Source organism: Hordeum vulgare, chromosome 6H (assembly GCF_904849725.1).
Source record: "Hordeum vulgare subsp. vulgare chromosome 6H, MorexV3_pseudomolecules_assembly, whole genome shotgun sequence".
Taxonomy (NCBI): Eukaryota; Viridiplantae; Streptophyta; class Magnoliopsida; order Poales; family Poaceae; genus Hordeum; species Hordeum vulgare.
Genome location: NC_058523.1, coordinates 268,086,438 through 268,106,876, shown reverse-complemented (window position 1 = coordinate 268,106,876; position 20,439 = coordinate 268,086,438). Strand labels below are relative to the sequence as shown.

Sequence of the window (20,439 nt, the reverse complement as noted above, 5' to 3'; positions counted from 1 at the left end):
AAAATAAAAAAAATGTGAATATAAATAGGAAAAAAGGAAAAAAAACAGCAAACTATGCCCGGCACGTTGTCTGAAAAAAAACAATCTCGGTCATCCTTTACAATTCCGTTTTGATAAAAAATCTCACGGTTTGATTTAGACCGAGATTACATAATTTAGAATACAATCGACACGAATTTCGATTTTAAGGTTTATTTCGCCAAACCTCTACGAACTTAGCGTCACTCAATCTGGTGGCGGTCCAGGAGGATGCCGCAGTCGTGGGAAGGCGGAGAGCACCAGCAGATGCACAGCCGGCGTGGAAAGGTTGGCGGATTCAGGGTCGGAGGGGAGCAAGATGCATAAGGGGACCTGACGGCCAGCCACAGAGGGGCTCCGGCAAGGACGGCAGCGGCTAGTGCCTGAACTGCGTGGCAGAGCCAAAGCAGCAGAAAAAGCTCCACGACGAACTGTACTATGTCCGTTCCCTCGCCTCTACCTCAGCCGCCTCGTTAGATTTGTTCCTGATTGATTTTATTCTTGGATTTTAGCCCACTGCTTGCAAGGGTTGTTGTACAGATAAAATTCCCCCAATTTCTTGAACCAAACACTGTACCGTATATGCATAGCATTACGTTGACAAAACAAATAAAGTCCAGTTTTTCTAGTTCCGTTTCCATTACCAGCGCAATCTGATTTCGTTACCGTTTGCGTTACCAATTTCTAAAACAAACACCTCCATGTGAGGCCAGAATCAATCCATACCGTACCACGAGAGCACCTTTTTACTTGCGCTGAAAGTAATGTTCCAACAGAACTGACTAATCAATTGTTAGATCTAGTTACAAAAACTAACACAACAACATGGTAGACTGGTAAACCTAGTTTCACTTAACTACCCCAGGCATCTCATGCAATGGCAAAGAATGATACGAAGCGATTACTTCCTGAGGCTACTGATCTTGTCATTGATTCACGGGCTACCTTACAATATGCTGATCTCCAAATTACTATCGCTAAGCTATTACGGGTCTGTTTCATTTGGTTGCCATTTCCCCTTCGCATGATAAAAAACCATCCATGGCTAAAAAATAAGGCCATGTTTGCATGCTTTCGCCATCCTTCTTGCTCTCCTGCAAACATAAATAAGATATTTGGTACTTCTGTCTGAAGAAAAAAATTTGGTACTCCCTCCGTAAACTAATATAAGAGTCTTTAGATTACTAAAATAGTGTTCTAAATATTCTTATATTAGTTTACGGAGGGAATAATTTTTACTGCTATGCGCATAGATTAGCATGCTTTCACCCAACAATACTAATTGGCAAGATTACATTATGACATCCAAAATGGAATTATGGGGTTGTTTGGTTGGGCTTGGGCTGTGGCTGCCCAACCACATACCTTCATTAGAGTTTATGCAATATTTCAGGGTTTCATCTACCTACCTCGTATTTCTGAAGCAATGATGTCCACACAGATTTGCACTGTGCCGGTGTACGAGTTATCCCCTGCTTCAACAGGCTACCAGATATCTCTTCCCAAAGAACCATTCTTCCTTTCACGGATTGGAATTTCTCATCCATTTCCCCACGCAGCTGTATTAAGCTCTTAATTTCCTCGGGCTTCCACTTGTTCTTTCTTGAAGATTTAGCTGGAGCGGGAGCTGAAGTGCTGGAATCCTTATCAGTTATGCTGATCTTGCCGAGCTTTGGTTTGTTCCCTTGAGCTGAAGCATTGACAATTCTTGCAATTTTTACTGCTGTAGGGGATTTGAAGGACTCCCAAAAATGATCCAATGTTTTAGGCTGATGTAAATCAGAAGATAAGAATGATTCACCATTGGAGCTAGTGGTTGCATCGTCAGGTGTTCTCATGACCTCAGGGATGCTCTCTGCAAACAACGTAATGACATCATTGGTACGTCAACATGCACGAATTAATCCACATACTACATGAAATGTTGACAACTGAACTAACAACTAGTGTTTAAAGTTCCAGGGACAAATAATGTAACATATCAAATACTTGCCGCTTCATACCTTCAGCCTCACGCTCTGGGTTCTCTGGCCGTGTTTTCTCATAGTCTACAAGACTCATATGCCTACTAGCTGCGGAAGGCCCAAACTTCCCAGATGATTTATTTATTACCTCTTCTGTGAAACCTACTGTAGTGTTCTCTGAAGCAACTACAATGACGTCAGGTCTCTTTCCACTGTACTTTCTGACCATTTTCCTCAAGATTTCAGATACCATCCGCTCCATGTGACTAAGTGGGCAATTCAAAGGACAGCTTGACAATGCAGCATGTGCAGCCTTGTAAAGTGCGTCGAGTAGTCTCCCATTATCAAGCCATAGACACCGTGTAGTTATTTTAAATTTCCCTTTCAAGCCTGACTCTGGTGAAGCAGGTTCAGGTCGGAAGATCTCCATGCTGCAGGGAACAACTAATATGCTTAGCATTTGGGGGGTACCTAAAAACAAACACTACATACTGTTTTATCATCTCAACAATGTTCAGATGCATTTTGGGGGTCCTCTGATTCACATTAAAAAACAACTTCTGCTGAAGATAAACATCAAGACAAATGCCCCAAAACCGTGTGAGAAATTACCTGACAAAGATAATGCCATCAGATGCAATCCTGAATCTTTCATCAATGCAGAGATCAGTAGATGTTCCAAAAGCTTTGTCTCCATCACTATACATTAGCTATAATATCAAGTAAATCATGTTAAGTTTCAGAGCTGTTAAGAGACAAGACAGAGATAGTAGGATTAAATGATTCACCTTAAAGTCCTGCTTCCCTAAAGAAATAAACCCATTTGACAAAACCTTTCTGTTTCTTAAATGAGATACACCAAGCATCTCCCCATTTTTAATTACCTGCAATCAGAATATGCAACTAAGATATCCTACTAAATGCTAACATAATCAAAGTAAGGGCATCTCCAACACAGACCCCTAAACCCTTGTCTCACCCAGAAAACGTCCCGTCCAAAAAAAAAAACTCTCCGCGTGGAGAGGTTGCCATGTGAAGGACGAGCTGCCATCATCACTATGGGCGTATCAACCAGCCAGTGTTGCCGCCGCGCCTAGCCTGCCACGGCAAGTCCGTCAAGGAGGAGGCGGCAATCGCGAAGGCACACGACCGCCTCATCCACTACCTCGGTGGCCGCGGCGGCTCCTAGTCGTCGCGGGCCATCGTGTCAGTCGAGGACAAGGCGTCGAGCGTATTGGCACGGTAGGAGCGGCGAAACGCGGTGCGCCGCTCCGCGTTCGCCAAGTCTAGCGAGGCGCCGACCTGGGTCTCCAGGACTCTGACCTCGCGGAGGCCTGGGCCCATGACCGGTCGCTCACTACCGTGGAGACGGCCGTGTGGCGTCACCGCCGCCTCGACGAGGGAGCTCGCCAAGACGAATGCTCACTAAGGGACACCTCCGCCACCGCAAGCAAGGGCAAGACCACCGCCAGGGGTCGGCATTGGCCGCAACGACCCTCCGCATAGCGCAGGAGGAAGAGGAGCGGCTCCTCCGCGAGTGCTAGGTGGCCGGCCGGCGAAGGCTGCCGACCCCCGCGCCCATCCGCCGTTGGATGGACTACTCCGACGACGACAGCACGAACGGCGAAGGTGGTGCGGCCGGCCATGCGTACGAGGTCACCGTCCACTACAAACTAGTCTAGATTTTTTGAGTTAGACTGACGAAATATCATCCGTTTTATGTAAATTATGTCCGAACTTTAGTGAATTCCGGCGTGTTTGATGAAATTTGTCCGGTCTGTTCAGATTTGCTTTCAAATGGATGCAGGCACAGTTGGATGGCCGGCTACCTAACAAGAAATAACATCATGCCATCATTTTTAGTGCTAGACTAGTAAAATGAGCACCACTACATGTTTAAGTTTAAGGTTTGTCTCCCTTAGAATAGTCATATACATCCATGGCACTAAGATATCTGAAGTCCCAAACCATGGAAAACAGATTACTTACAGTAGTGTGCCTTATGCCAGTTGACCTTCCGAGCAATTCATGCTCTTTGAGAAACAGGAGTTCCCCATGAACAGGCAAGAAATGCTGCGGTTTAACAATCTGTAGAACTTCCTCCTGGAAATAACAAATTAAAGACATGTTATCTCCTCTAATCTCAAGTTAACACCAGAATTGAGAACATTTCACAGGGAGATCTAAGCCTAAGTCTATAGCAGTATACTCGCTATGTTACAAAAATGCATGATGTTCCAAAACACAATCTCCAAGATGCACCTTTGACTGTTCTTTTTTATATTTACAGTAAATTACAAAAATGGTATGCTTCCAAACTATTTTGATGAAAATTCTAATGGTGCATTCTACCAAGCAAAAAAAAATTGCTTTTTGTAATTGGTTGGCAAAGACGGTGAGGTTTCAAACAGGTGTAGTAATATAGTACTCCCTCCGTCCCATAATATAAGAACGTTTTTAACACTAATATAGTGCAAAAAACGCTTTTATATTATGGGACGGAGGGAGTATTAGTTACCAGGCACAAAACCATATCGTAGAGCAGAAAGCAACACATGAGGAAAAAAAATACCAGTTCATCATGATAAGCATGCCCAGAGGTATGGAGGCCGGCATCTTTACCCATAACAATTTTGGGGCCAAGGTCGGTGAGGCGATTTAACATCTTCATTACCCTGGATTCGTTTCCAGGAATAACCTGAAAATAAAAGCATATACATGATGAGATTTGGCAATGTTATGCTCAAAAGGAGAAACCAGTTGACCTGCAACCATAAATATTACACCAAAGTTACGTTAGATGCTTTTCAGCAATAAAGTTGGGGAATTGATTTAAAACAGGCGGATGTAGAAGCTCCGCTCGCCCTCCGCCTCCACTGACTACCACGCGTCCCCTGGACCACCCACGTCGCGCGGCGCCTCCCGTCCTTATCCTTTCAGTTCGTTCGCCATTGTTTCTTTCTTCCTGGCGAACTTTGCCACCACCACACTGCATTTCTTCTTGAGGAACTTTGCCACCACCACACTGCAAGAAGACTCCAGGATGCTGCAAGGCCGCTCGCCGGGGAGAGCACCGGAGACTCCCGGATGCTGCAAGGCCGCTCGCCGGCGAGAGCACCGGAGACTCCCAGATGCTGCGAGGCCGCTCGCCGGAAGCATCCGGTGCTGCGAGGACGCTCGCCGGCGAGAGCACCGGAGACTCCCGGATGCTGCGAGGCCTCGCCGGCAAGAGCACCGGAGACTCCCGGATGCTGCGAGGCCGCTCGCCGGAAGCATCGGTGCTGCGAGGACGCTCGCCGGCGAGAGCACCGGAGACTCCCGGATGCTGCGACGCCGCTCGCCGGCAAGAGCACCGGAGACCCTCGGATGCTGCGATGCCGCTCGCTGGAAGCATTCGATGCTGCGATGACGGATTTGCAACGGTGGTCGACGACGAGCTGGATGCAGCAACACTGACAGTTGTGGCGAGGGGGGTTGCAGTAGCAGTCACCGGTGGCGAAGCCGGATGCAGCAACACCGACTGCTATGGCGACCGACGGCAAAGCCGGCTACAGCAACGATGGCTGTTGCGACAAGGGGGTGGCAGCAACGGTGATCGGCGGAGGCATGCGCATACCGGTGGACTCCTTGCTTGCTGGGAGCAGTTCTGCAGCAGGGATGAACGGACCATGGAGGCGAGAGGCACTGCGGGGTGCGCGGAGATCTGGTCAAGCGTTTCACATCTGATGGCTGAGACGGATGCTGTTTTAGTTCGTTGCAGTCGGATGCCGCCTAGCACGCCCCATAAAGTTGGCACCCTTTCGGGCATCTTTGTAAAGAGCAATGATATTTTTAAAAATAAACGTGCCCACATAATAGAATGTGCTCCTCCGCGCGCGAGGGGGGAGGGGGAGGGGCATGGTGCAGTTTAACTGTCTGAGAACACAAATTTCTTGTGCAATATCTATTAGTATTAACACAATCATAAGAAAGTAAATTTTCCATAACATAACCCACATATTATTGGATTAATACATCAACAATCAAAACTTAAAATAGGGCAGTCAAACGACATCCTGCATCTCCAAACAGAGGGGATACCGATTTTCTTCAGATAAAGGTTCTTTAAACAACTCAATGGTACTACATGAGCAATACCTTAGCTGAATAAAGAAGGACGTCCTCTTTGGATAGTTTAAGAGCATGGCTTCCCCCATAAGATGCGAGATTCAGAGCCGCACGTGGCTCTGCCTGGACAAATTTAATACAGAGATGCGAGAATTATAAGAATGTGAATGATCAACTGATTTTGAGGGCCACTTAGCCTGTAAGTCTTACCTGTGAACCTGTAGTAACGACTAAAAGATTTTTAGGGTCATATGCATCCATGTCCTCTGCCTTAACCTGCAGAAAAGTTCTGAAATTATGAACTGTACTTTGTTGTATCATCGTGTGGAATATCAAAAGACTGCTGGAAGAATCTAGTACTGAGACAAACCCTAATTACTGAAAAGTAGATAAAAGTAATCTGCTTTATTGAGAGGGGTCAGCCCCTTTATATAGTAGACACGATTTGACCAACAAGCCGGTAAATCTATTCAAACTCTAATACGATTTCTAAACTGACTGGACTCTTTCCTAACAAAGTTGCTTGATCAACTACGACTCTAATTAAGAGATAAGCCTCCAAGTTAGATGGGCTGTCCAACATAACATGTGCACTAACAGAGGCACAACATGTACTAGATTCATGCACATTGGGCAGAACATTGTGATAAAGAAATAACTTAACCAGCAAGCTAGTGCATTACTCACAATAATTAAGACGCCGAAGCAACATCATGAGGACCCAGTGAGAATATGTTTGTTTACAGTATATCTATGTGTCCATTAACTCAAGTTACGTTAGAAGGAATTCGTAGGCCCCTTTAGATGTTTTCGCATGTACATATCGCTTGCTAGTCTACCAAACACACACTTTTTTTTTGCCACAACAGGGAGCTAACTAATTTTATTGAGGTAAACACAGTACATGGGTTAAGGTTCACTTGGGCAAAACATAGTCAAGCATCAAGCTACTGTAGGACTGCTAAAACTTCTGCAACTAGCATTCAAGCCCCCTGAGTATACTCACAGGAGCGCTATACAATGAAGGTAAAGTAGATAGCTGAAAGCAGATTGCGCTAACACAAGCCAACGCAACCAAAAGTCCGAACTGATGGAAAACACTAGCCAACGCAACCAAAAGTCCGAACTGATGGAAAGGGCTAGTGCAATCCACATATACTGTAACACCCCCTCTCACGTGTGACGGGGAAGACAAGTCAACACGTGCAACCGGAAGAGAGCGACGGCGCGCGAAACTCACGTATGACTCAAGAGGCCTCTACGTGGACACAAAGGGGGGGCTACCAGCAATTTTTAATAAATTGCGAAAGCCAGGACTTGAACTCAAGACCTTAGCTCCGATACCATGTTAAGCTTCATGCACTAGCCAACGCAACAAAAAGTCCGAACTGATGGAAAGGGCTAGTGCAATCCACATATACTGTAACATCAATGACAGGTGGGACTCGTTGGATGTAGACCCAGGCAAATGAATTGAGTTTGCCTCCGATCAGCGTACGAGAATAACCGACGTGCGGGGAGCGCTGTGAAAACCCTAACCCCCAATCCCCTTCCCCCTCGAGCCCTGCGCCCAAACCCATTCGCCTCCCCCCTGCGACCCCCACCTCTCCTGACGCCGCCGCTAACGCCACGTCCGCCGCTCCCCCGCCTCGAGCCAGCCGCCGACATGGAGCCGCCGCGGCTCCCCCACCTCGAGCCAGCCGCCACCATGAAACCATGGATCCTACGCAGGAGGAGGAGAAACGCGAAGGGGAGGAGCGGAGGTGGCGGTGTCGAGCTGCGAAGAGGCGAGAGGAGCAGTGGTGGTGGCGGCGTCTGAGTAATGCTTTTGAGGAATCTGAATGGCATACGGATTATCATCACAAAACTTCCTGACAAAATTATTGAGGCGGCTGTCATCACTGGTCCAAATATAGGCAATGTTGTTTTCATTCCAAGGATAAGCTTAACTACCAAGGATCATAAATGGGCCTTCGTCGTCAATTCCCTGTTATAGTATCCTATGCAATGACCATTAACAAAAGTCAAGGACAGACTCATTCAAGTGTTGTGTTCACACATGGACAACTCTACGGGGCAGTATTGCGTGTTACTTAGAAGAAATCACTAAAGATCTTGATCAAAGGAGAGGGTAACGAAACTGCTTCTCACACAAGGAACATCATATTCCCTGAGATTTTCCAGTCCATTCCCTAGGTGCTATTAATGGTAGTCTATAGTACATATATCGTAAGATTTTGGCTATATATATTATCTGGTTTTCATGATCTTCTTGTGATACAGCTACAGTTTTTACATTTTCCTCACTTCTATTGACTTATCTATTGGCCTTTAGAACTTTCTGCCTCAGAATCAGTTTGCAATCGCATGTAATGCTTGCTTTACCTGCCTGTTTCCGTTTCAAAGTGTTTTCTTCTCATATATAAATATGGAATCAATTGTGATAGCTTAAACCAATGTAATTTATCTATGCGACCTGTGTTTATTATCTATTGTTGTCTCTTATATTCAGATGACGACATACTTGGAGATATGTCACCAAACAAGAAACAAGAAGATATTTTACGTCTTTGTTTTTGCCTACTGAGAATCTTTCCTACAGTACCTTCGCTATGCACCTGCAAGACTTCAACTATGGCAAACTAAAGCTAATTCAGCAAAAATATAACTCTCTAAACTGATCCTACTACAGTTTGCTTTATCATGATACCATATAATGAGATAAAACTATATCTATTAAACTGTCACATACACATTGTTTGAATACTCGGCTGGCCGATGCTTTTTGCGCCATCGGCGCAACGGGCCATCTAGTAGACAGTAAAAAGAGACAGTTCCAAAATTGCATCTTTCACGACAATCGTGATACCAATTGAATAAGTGACTTATCAAGTAAGTTGCTGCATACCAAGGTTGATGGATCCAGTGGTGCCTTTCCATCCCTGAAAGCAGCCTCAAGGTATGTCCTCAGTGACATTCCAACAAACACCTGTTTCAGTTTACCAAAATTACAGACTAGTAAGAAACTATGAACTACAAAAATCATCTAACTAAACGAGGTGTGGTGTAGTCTGTTGAACTAAGACTCAAAGATTACCAGCCTTCGACCAGTTAAGTCTGCAGCGGCTTTGATGCTCCCAATGCGATGTATATTTGAAGCAAATTGTGTTGTAATTACTCTTCTCCCTTTTGCTTCTGAAACATGACGTAACAATGAACTAGCGACAACAGATTCACTGGTGGATCTTCCAGGGGACAGAATATTTGTAGAGTCACTCATCATCTTGCATTGAGAGAAAAAAAACAGAAATATATAGTTAGGATCATACAAACGAAGAACTTCTCACGCCAGGTGAGGCCTGGCTCAACACTTGTTTAGTTGAAAGGTTCCTAGGGCACAGGGGATGCCGCTCCGCTCCACTCTCCCCAGCCCTCCCCTGCCCCGCCCAACCTTCTAGCCTCGCCGCCGTCGACCCATGCCGGTAGCCCTCCTCCCCTCCCCGCTCCCCTCCCCCCAGCCATGGCGACCCCCGGCGCTGATACTGTCGACCGCTGTGCGCCCTCTCTGGCTCCCCAGTCCTCCCCTGCCCCGCCCAACCTTCTAGCCTCGCCGCCGTCGACCCATGCCGGTAGCCCTCCTCCCCTCCCCGCTCTCCTCCCCCCAGCCATGGCGACCCCCGGCGCTGATACTGTCAACCATTGTGCGCCCTCTCTGGCGAGCGCGTGTCCTCTGGCGACTGTTGGCTCAGCTCGGGGAGTGAGTCCTCGGCGCGTTCGTACAGAGACGTCGCCCGGGCTCCACCGCCCCCTCCGGCCCCGTCGAGGCATGCGTCGCCCGCCCCTCACGGCCCCGCGGAGGCACGCCCCAGGCTGCCGGCCATCCACCGCCTCAGCCCCCGCTCGGAGGTGCACCGCGCCTCTCACGATGACGCCATGGACGCGGACGGGTTCCAGCAACCGCGGCGCAGGGACCGACATCGTCGCCCCAGGCCGAAGGCCACGCCCAGCCCGCCACCGCTCCGACGGCGGAGCCCCTCGCCCGAGGAAGTCGCTGGGCTCTGCGCTGTCTGGACCCCCGCCACCGCGTGCGCAAACGCACGAACGACATCCGGTGCCGCCGATGCCTGCACTCCGGCCACGACTCCCGTTCCCGCGGCCCTCTCCGCCAGGACGCGGAACGACGCCGGCAGCAGGGCACCGCCCACGCCGCCGGGCCCCGGCGGCAGGCCGCGTTCGTGCCGCTCCCCTCCACCGCTGCCCCCACGCCGCAAGCACCCCCCAATGCGATGGTGGCGCCGACGACCGACGCACGCTTGGCGGAGCCTGTGCGGGTCATTGTGTCGCGCACCGTCGAGATGGAGGATGCGGAGTTGGTCCTGTCTCGCGTGATGGTGGCGTCCATCGGCGTCCATCACCGGCAACCGTCCGCCCGTCACGTCCGACAAGGTGACCAAGCTGCTCCTAGACTCCTTCGACCTCGCCGACGACGACTTCACTGTCCACCGCCACCACCCTGAGGACTTCCTGATCCTCTTCTCCTCGCTAACCACTAAGGCGCGTCTTGCCGGCGACCACTTCATCAACTCACCCCACTCCTCCCTCTCATTGCGTCTGTGGTGCAAATTAGCTCACGCCGGCGCCGGTGAGTTTGAGTTCCGTCTGGAGCTCGAGCTGCATGAAGTCCCCACCCAGGCATGGCACCTATCCACCGCCGAGCATATCCTGGGGCAGAGTTGCTGGATTGAGCACCTCCACCCGCAAACCCGCTCCCATGCCGACCTCCCCGTCTTCCGGCTTTCTGGGCGCACGCACGACCCCGCCAGCATCCACCGCACTGCCATCCTGGAGGTGCTCGAGCAGATGCCTGCGCCCATGGGTTCCGACGCTCCTACCATCAGGACGTTGGTGTACCCTGTCTCCATCGCGCTCGCCAGCGCCACCATGGTCAGAGCTCCGGACACCACGTTGTCGCACGCCGACCACGAACATGGCGCCGACGAGGATCATGGCCAAGCTCCTGGCCGCGGCCCTGGGCGTGCACGCCGCCGCGGACGCAAGCGCAGACGCACGGACGCTCCTGCCACCGATCGTTCAGACGGCATGGTTGTGGACGAGTTGGGCTGGCGCGCAGGAAGGCAGGCACAGGCGGACGGACTGACCATGTCGCCGGCGTGGCCTGCCAGTTCCAGCATGACGACGCAGCCACCCTCGATACCAACAAAAGTTGGCATGCTGCCTGGCCCGGCCAGCACGGGACCCACAACCAGCATCACCATGCCAGAAGAAGAAAAAGCAGAGGAAAGCTAAAGCAGAACTTGGCGGTACGCCTGACACACAACGTTGTTGCGGCCACGGAGGACATCCAGACAGGCGCGGTCGGGACATGTGTCAGCATCGCACAGGCTGGAGTTGGCCCGGAGCCGTCTGGGATTTTGAATCTGGAGGCTGGCAACGATCCCAACGACGATTCAACGGGGCCACATCCTGGTTCACCTGATGCTTTGGGTTGTCGAGATCTGGACTTGGCCAGCGATGTGCAGGACTCGTAGCGGGAGGTGCCAGCCGTGTGAGCGGCCCTGTCGGGACAAAGTGGCAATACATCCCCACCCAATCCCAACATGGGGCTGGACGCCGCTGACCAGTCGACGGACTCGCCCCCCACGCACAACGTTTTGGACGGGGAGGCGACACCCCCTGGCGCCAACTCTCCCACGCCCGAGCTCGCGCCTGCCTGCCTCTGCCACGACAACTCCCGGCCCTTGCACACGAGGCCCAGTCACGATCGTGCAAAGACATGTGGCCCATCCCTCTCCGCCGAGGTCAAGGGAAGACCCGTCAACGCCAACTGCCCAGGCCATGAATGCCCAAAGCCCATGCGGCCTAACGCCCAGCCGCTTTGCTTCGCCGCCTGTTACGCTGCGACGATCCCGTGGGTGTACCACGTCCCAATCCTGGACGCTTGGGAAGTTCCTGGCCACTGCGACAAAACAGTTGAGCGCCGCTTTGCCGGCATCAGGGAAGAAGCCACGCCAACCTCTCAACTTCGCCACCCGCCGCGGTCGATCTGCGACCGCCACCCACGCTACGGGCGCGCCCCCACAGCACAGCGACGCGCCCAAGTACAGGTTCTGCGCACGCTCGGGATAATCGGGCTTGATCAGAAGATCACCGCTGGAAAGGTGAAGGCCTATGACGACATGTTTGTTGCGCCCCTCCCCCTGACGGTCATCAAGGCCATCGCCGCACTGGTTGATCGTGAAATCCCAGTCTGCATGGCGTCACCGGCGACCACCGGGGCACGCATCAACGTCGTGCGTGAGGACTAGCTTAGTCTAGATTACGTTGTCGGACGATCCTGTCTTCATGGATCATAGCCTAAAGATAGTTGTATGGAACGTGTGCGGCCTTAACGCGCGTGCCCGCTCTCATGCCATTTGGTCCTTGCTGGGCACCACCGAGGCCTCCATTGTATGCTTGCAAGAAACGAAAATGGAGTTGATATACTCGGCTGTCCTACTTGACGCACTCGGCCCAGAGTTCGACGACTATGCGTACCTACCGGCCCATGGCACGCGGGGCGGCATCCTGCTGGCGTGGAGGAGCGGGGTCGTGTCTATCACGGACCCAATGTTCACCACCAATGCGCTCACCGCCAAGGTTTCCACGACCACTGGGACGCCGTGGTGGCTTACGGAGATCTACGGACCACAAGACGACGCCGACAAAGTCGCATTCTTGCACGAGCTTCGTGATCCTTCGTGAGATCAAGGCAGTCTGTCCGGAGCCTTGGTTGGTTTGTGGCGATTTCAATATCATCCTCCATGATGAGGACAAGAACACGGGCAACGTAAACAGACAAATGATGGGAAGATTCCGTCGTCTCACCAACGACCTCGCGCTTAAGGAGATATATCTCAACGAGCGGCGCTACACGTGGTCCAACGAGCAATCCCCGCCGACTCTGGTACACCTTGATCGGGTGCTATGCACCTCGGATTGGGAAGACGCGCATGACGGATGCCGCCTTCGGTGCCTCGCATCCGTCGTGTCAGACCACTCCCCGCTGTTGCTGGACTGTTCGCCCATGCCCAAGGCGCATCGACGATTCCATTTTGAGGAGTTCTGGCTTCGGATGGATGAGTTCCATGATACGGTGACCACAGCCTGGAGCTCCACTTACCGCGTCGATCCCTTCCACCACCTCATGCTACGGCTCAAGGCGACGGCGACGAGGCTCACGAGTTGGAGCTCCAAATCCACGGGCAACATCAAGGCCAAGCTCGCGATCTCATGCGAACTCATCTCGTGCTTCGACAAGGCCCAGGAATCGCGCAACTTGTCGCCCTCGGAGGACTGACTGCGCAAGCAGCTCAAGGTATCTTACCTTGGGCCCGCGTCCTTGGAGCACACGATTGCCCATCAACGCTCCCGCATAGCCAACCTCAAGGACGGAGACGCCAACACGGGCTTCTTCCACCGGCAATGCTCGTTCCACCGGCAGAAGAACCATATCTTCAGCCTGACCGTGGACGGCAGGGTGCTCACGGAACAAACCGACATGGCGCAAGCGACATTCTTGCACTACGACGCCCTGCTGGGCACCGCCGCCGACCGGGCGCACTCCCTCGACCTGTCACATCTCATTGAGCTGACCGACCTCAACGAAGCGTTCAGTGTTAAGGAGATCTGGGAGGTTGTCAGGCGACTCCCCACGCACAAGGCACCTGGACCAGACGGGTTCACAGCCGAATTCCTTCGCGCGTGCTGGGGCATTGTCAGACAAGACTTCATCGATGTGTTTAAACAGTTGTTTGAATTACGTGGAAGGGGGTTCTACAAGCTCAACCAAGCGTTGCTGACTTTGCTTCCGAAGCATGCCGCTGCAAATGGATTGCGAGTCTACAGGCCGATTTGCCTCATTCACATCGTGGCAAAGATCTTCACCAAAGTGCTCTTGCTAAGCCTTGGCGCCAAGTTGGACCGCCTTGTCGGCCGCAACCAAAATGCCTTCATTGCAAGACGGAGCTTGCACGACAACTACATCCTCGCCAAGCAGTCACTCAAGATGTTGCATCAGCTGGGAGATCCGAGGGTCATGCTTAAGCTCGACCTCACACGTGCCTTTGATTCCCTATCTTGGCCATTCCTCTTTGAGGTTTTGCGTCAATATGGATTTCGGAACCGCTTCCTAGAGTGGATCGCCATCCTCCTATCATCCTCCAGCACGTGAATCCTGATGAACGGCAAGCCGGGACCACCCATTTGGCAACGACAGTGACTCCGCTAGGGTGATTCCATGTCCCCGCAACTGTTCGTGCTGGCCGTCGACACACTTGGCCGGCTCCTCCGACGCGCCCACAGCTCGGGCATTCTACTGCCGCTGCATCCATGGCGACACATCACGGCGATCTCGCTATACGCCGACGATGTCATGATCTTCTACCATGCCACGGCTAGCGACGTCACAGCGGTAAAGGAGATACTCGCCTTGTTCGGCAGGACCTCCAGCCTCTAGGTGAACTTCGCCAAGAGCTCCGCCACCGTCTTGCATGGTGACCAGACGGCCACGGAGACGATCGCGCACCTTGGTTGCCAGGTGGTGACACTGCCTATCACCTACCTCGGCATCCCCCTGTCTACGCGTCGCCCGTCGGCCGCCCAGCTGCAGCCCATGGTCGACTCTATTGTCGCGCGGCTCCCAACTTGGAAGGCATGGCTGATGTCAAAAACCAGGCGCCTTGGCCTTGGTAAAATTTGTCCTAGGCGCCATCCCGGTGCACTAGCTGCTAGCGTTCGCACCCCCCAAAAAAACCTCAAGCAGCTTGAGAAGATTCAACGCGGATTTCTCTGGGTCGGGCGCTCTGCGGCCAACGGTGGGCACTGCCACGTGAACTGAACCGCGTCTGCCGCCCCATCGAGTTTGGGGGCCTGGGCGTACGCGATCTTGAACGTGCCGGACTCGCACTGCAGCTTCGCTGGTTATGGTTTTCAAGAACCGATCCCGAGCGTGCATGGCAAGGGCTTGACCTCCAGTTCTCGCATGTGGAGCATGCGCTGTTCTGGGCATCCTCTTACATGGTCGTCGGGAACGACATGACCGCCCTGCTCTGGGAGGACCGGTGGATCAACGGCCGGTCCATGTGCGAGCTCATGCCCCGCCTGTATGACTGCATACCCAAGCGCCGACACACGACCAGATCTGTGGCGGACGAACTCAATGGCAACTCCTAGGCACGCGACATCCACGGCACATTGAGCTTGTAGGAGATCGGTCAGTACCTGCAGCTCTTGCAGATCATACAACACATCGAGCTCTCGGCTGCCCCCGACCAGTTGATCTGGAACTGGACAGCAAGCGGCACCTACTCTGCGAAGTCCTGTTACTTGGCCACATTCCATGGATCGACGGCCTGCTACTCCTGGAAGCTCATATGGAAAAGTTGGGCGCCGCCGAGGGTTAAATTCTTCCATTGGTTGGCCAACCAGGATCGTTGCTGGACTGCCGAGAGGTTGGCCCGCCATGGACTGCAGCACCACCCATGCTGCCTCCTATGCAATCAAGAGACGGAAACCTTACGATACCTACTGCTGGAATGCCCATTCGCTCGCGAGGCATGGCATGAGACCCTGGCTTGGCTACACATTCCAGCTCCTATACCCAGCCGCGAGCCCTCGCTCATGGAGTGGTGGATGCATGCCAAGGAGAACACGCCGGGGATCCTCCACAAAGCCCTCAAATCAGCCGCGCTGCTCGTGCCCTGGATGGTTTGGAAGCACAGAAACAGCTGCGTCTTTGATACTGCAACACCATCCATGAATACGCTTCTAGATAGGATCAAGGACGAGGCTCGTTCCTGGGCGGCCGCCGGGGCACCTGGCCTCCGGCTTGTGATCCCACAAACCTGGAATGTCCACTGATCGTAATGCAATTCGTGTCCTAGGACGATTGTAACTGAACTCCTTGTTTTCAATGCAAATAAACGCAAATGCTTTTTGCGTTTTCTCGAAAAAACACTTGTTTAGTTTTTAAATATTTGTAGTTCTTTTTCCATAGTAACTGTGTAGCTTTAAATATAGGGTCAAAATTGAAGTTTGATCAAGTTCACAGGGAAAAATATCAACATCTACAATACCATACTTGGGAACTTTAAAAAGTTTGACTTAGGACAAAATTTATGTCTTACATTTTGGCAATGAGGGAGTATTTTTGTACAATATGGTATATGTGAAATACATGCCAACGGCCTAAAGAATTGGGAAAAAAAGGTACAGATGTCAGTCAATAGGGATCAACTTACCAGAGTAACACCTTCTTTCGAGAGCTCCTCCAATGCTTGTCGGTCGAATATTTTTCCATCCACTGGTGATTCATCAATCTTTAATTGAAAATAAGTTAACCGAACAGTCCAGTTAAAGAACACAGTGTACAATTATTGCTGATATAACTTACTTTCCAGTCACCGGTATGGAAAATTGTGCCATCACCACAACGAAGTACTAATCCACAGCAGTCTGGAATTGAATGAGTTACACGGATAGGTTCCACTTCAAATGGACCAGCCTGAAATCTATTTCTAACTCTAAAACTCTTAAGCCTGGATGAGAGAAAAATCCCAAACTCCTTCAAACGCTTTTTTATGAGCTGCCCAAATAAGAATAAATTCATGTCATAACTTTTGAAGATTTGGCAGCAAATATACTAGTAATAATACATCAACATCATGAAACATGCAAGTAGTGATCAAACAATTGAGTGTTACCTCCATCGTAAAAGATGATGCAAAAATAGGTGTGGTCGAATCCAATGCAGGAATAACCTATCAACAGCAACGATGAAGGGACAAATGAGCATATGGTACTTCCAAAGGTGGATAAAAAAAAGCTCAGAAATATGATCTCAAGATATCAAGTTAGCAGTGTCTATGAAAAGCAACATATAAAATAACAAAAATGCAGAGAAAATGTATACATAAAAAGAGCTAACCAGATGCCAAACATTGGCATGGTCGTGTATAATTTAAGTGTGTCATGTTTGAACAAGCCTTGCCCAAACTAACTCAAAGAAAAACTATGGTATTCACAAAATAAAATCAAGTGACTTCTGGTCCCAAGTCATACATCTAACGTTGAGACAAATCAAAATCGATCTATGCCTTGAAAGCAAAGATTGTTAATGATCTATTTCCCACTTAATGCTCTAGAAGGAACTATCAAGAGTACTTCCTCCAAACTAGAAGATCTAGCAAAACAAACACTAGAGATGCCACATGATTTTCCTCATAAGAACACTTGTCATGTGACATTCCCTTGGCAGTTCTTGGATTTAATTGACACTGCAGCTATTTCTGAAACATGCTATTCAGCAAATGGAAACTCTGGCTCAGGATTGCGTGCATTGTACAACACAGAGGGTGTTGTATAACTAAACTACCTATCTTTGAAGTTTGACCACTAAGAGATGCTACGCATGGAAAGAACCAGACTGTAAGCAAAAGGTTCTAACTTGTCAACTAAGGAGTTCCATTGTGCTATTGTGACTCAAAACATGATACAAGACTGTTAGTTTTCATATCATTATCACGCAATTAAGTGAGCGGCAGATAGCCAAGCAATCCTGATAAATGTTATATTAGAGTAACAGAAGAATTATTTACCCAAGGCAACGCACCAATGTGATCTTCATGGCCATGTGTAATAATAACTGCTTCAATCTTGTGGCTCCATTTCTTGATGAAAGTTGTGTCAGGAATAATCTTTTGCACACCAAACTCGTCGTAGCTGACATAAGTTCAAATAAAACCCACTACGTCAAAATTCAGAACACGTGTGGACAGGAAACAATAGATAATGACAGTTTTCCTCTCGGCCTCCGCACCAACTAAGGAGTAAGGGAACAGGAAACTTTGTACATGCACATTATACAAGTCTACCTAGAGAATCCACATAAAAATTGAAGTCCTTGTGAAGCAGTGTGATTTACAAGAGAAACAGTTATTCATCTAAGTCCTCACTTGAATATATGATTTCTAAATGTGGTCAGAAAATGCATTATAAGGATGGCATACGCAGAAAGAGATTAGCAAGCTACAGGAATGCAAGTATGAAACACATACTCTGGGAACATAACCCCTGCATCAATCAGAATATAACGGTCATAGTTCCCGACGAGCATGCAATTCATGCCGATTTCCCCAAGGCCGCCGATTGGGAGGACCCGGAGGGGCGGACCATCCACCCCCTCGTAGAACTGCTCCATCTTTCGCTTGACTGAATCTTCCATGCTCTTAGTAGCACCCTCGGTTCTTCGGAACCTTCTACGGGGTATTCTGGATTCGTGAGACCCTGTCAAATAAAGAGGAGAAGCACATTGGTAGGCCAATTTGGGGTGAGAGAAAGGACAGGTTCGTCAACAGGGGATGAAGGTTCAGAAAGTCGAGACATTTTACCTCTGCCGGAGGGAGCTGCGACCACGCAGCATGATATGGAGGTTGGCGCGGAGGCGGAACGGCGGCGATCGAAGCCGCAGAGGCACAGAGAAGAGAGGGAGGCGAGCGCGACCATGGCGGCGGCGCGGGAGGTTCGGACCGGGGGCCGGGAGGGAGGGCGTGGAGTGGAGTGGAGCACAGGCCGCGAGAGAGCGAATGGGATAACGGAGGAGCCGTGGTTGGCGAGTTAATGTTTTTCTTTCGGGTCGGGGAGTTAATGTTTGTATTGTTTTTTTAAGTTTCACCCTTGCTCGCAATTGGAAAGCGATGGAAAAAAAGAAAGTGATGTAAGGGTCGTTTAACCACCTCGGTCAAACTTCCCAAAGAAAAAGAAAAAAAAGGCATATAGTTTGATATCTCACGGTGGTTTTTTGAAGGTTTTTTTATGCATTTAGCTTCCGCTAACCTCCATTGCTCCAATGTCATTTGTGATCCTTGCGATGATAACTCTCATGCTTGGGAGCTTTTTTCTTGAAGGTGCATTGGTTGCGCTTCTGTCATATTGTCCAACAGGCGAGAAGTCACATTGTGTTGGTTCCCTTCTTTCATTTATCGGCGGTTTCTTTCATTTTCTGTTAATGTTTGTATCGCGGTCAAAGAGTAACTACGCAATAAAATGGAAAACCTTGTAACAGAGAGTATTATATACTCCCTCCGTTCTTAAATATTTATATTTTTAGAGATTTCATTATAAACTACGTACAGATATATATATATATATAGATAATTTAGAGTAAAAATTCATTCATTTTGCTCCGTATGTAGTGTGTAGTTGAATCTTTAAAAGATAAATGTTTTTTCAGAAACGGAGAGATTATTATATTAAGTATCATGCATATGATACTAGTGTATGATACTACATCTTTAATGCATAGTATTATACTCCTTTCGTTTGTAAATATAAGACTTTTTAGAGATTGCAACTATGGATTATATACGAATCAAAATGAATAAATCTACACTCTAAAGTATGTCTATATACATCTGTATGTATTTCACAGTGAAATCTCTAACAGGTCTTATATTTAGAAACGGACGGAGTAGATGAGTATTGTAGCATAATTCATTTATTATCATGCATGACAAATGGTAGCACAACATTTAATATGATACAGTATTATGATATGATACTCAATCCTCTTTTTCTTCATTTAATTATAGGAATGTCACCTCATCAAATATGCCTAGTTGATATACATGATACTATCTATGATACTCCCATTACGACCAGCCTAGGTTGTCCATAATAGGGAGTATCACACACTAGTAATATGTATTATTTTCATAATGCATAGTATCATAAATTAATATCTAGGTTGCCTTATTAATTGTCATGCATGACACAAAGTAGTACAACATTTAATATGATACAACATCCTCTTTTTCCTCATTTAATAGTGTGCCACGTCATCAAATAAGCCTAGTTCACATGCAGGATAATGCTTATGATACTTCCATTACGACCAGCCTTACTGTCGGGCGACCAGCTAGGAATTGGGCAATTGTTGAGCCAACTCCAACGGGCTGAGGAAAACCGCGAGAGCTATATCTCAAGTTATGCAAGACCAAAAGAACTATCGTGTGAAGAATCCACGGAACTCTAGGCTAGTTGCGGCCGTCACGTGGAAATTTTCGATTCGCTCGCCTTCGATTGCCATCTCGATGGTGAAAGGTGAGGGGACCTCATGTCTTCAAGAATTTTATGTTTTTCGTCGTCGTCTGGTGATCATTGTTTTTTGAGAATAAATTTATTTTATTTTTTGGTTGTGTCACAAAATTAGGGAGTTTTATATCTCCTCACATATCTGATTATCCGGATCTCATGAATTTGTTGTATAATTAATCCGAGGCACACAGTTGATCTA

General features: G+C 49.2%; 1 protein-coding gene across 3 annotated transcripts; it reads right to left on the bottom strand.

Moving 5' to 3' along the window:
* Positions 1 to 733: 733 nt before the first annotated feature.
* On the bottom strand, positions 734 to 18,735 carry LOC123401271 (ribonuclease J). Of its 3 annotated transcripts, XM_045095031.1 has the most exons (18): positions 18,536 to 18,735; positions 18,203 to 18,431; positions 17,744 to 17,867; positions 16,850 to 16,906; positions 16,540 to 16,731; positions 16,388 to 16,465; positions 9,187 to 9,372; positions 8,998 to 9,078; positions 6,300 to 6,365; positions 6,120 to 6,212; positions 4,555 to 4,680; positions 3,972 to 4,085; positions 2,771 to 2,866; positions 2,595 to 2,692; positions 2,022 to 2,413; positions 1,820 to 1,873; positions 1,428 to 1,708; positions 734 to 1,112 (listed from the first exon to the last, which is right to left on the bottom strand). In XM_045095031.1, the coding sequence occupies exons 1-18, from the start codon at positions 18,648 to 18,650 to the stop codon at positions 1,017 to 1,019; spliced, it is 2,478 nt and encodes an 825-aa protein (XP_044950966.1). In that variant the 5' UTR covers positions 18,651 to 18,735; the 3' UTR covers positions 734 to 1,016. The 3 variants fall into 3 exon arrangements, with proteins under 3 accessions (XP_044950966.1, XP_044950964.1, XP_044950967.1); XM_045095029.1 differs by having other exon boundaries at positions 1,428 to 1,873; XM_045095032.1 differs by lacking the exon at positions 18,536 to 18,735 and having other exon boundaries at positions 1,428 to 1,873; positions 17,758 to 17,867; positions 18,203 to 18,324.
* Positions 18,736 to 20,439: the final 1,704 nt, after the last annotated feature.

What these genes read in the sequence shown, in the direction of transcription:
- LOC123401271 (XM_045095029.1), bottom strand. Translation starts at nt 18,650, where the DNA reads ATGGTCGCGCTCGCCTCCCTCTCTTCTCTGTGCCTCTGCGGCTTCGAT. An exon ending in TCCATACCGGTGACTGGAAA is followed by an intron (nt 16,466 to 16,539) that starts GTAAGTTATATC and finishes TTTCAATTAAAG; the next exon opens with ATTGATGAATCACCAGTGGA. An exon ending in CGAAAGAAGGTGTTACTCTG is followed by an intron (nt 9,373 to 16,387) that starts GTAAGTTGATCC and finishes TCTCAATGCAAG; the next exon opens with ATGATGAGTGACTCTACAAA.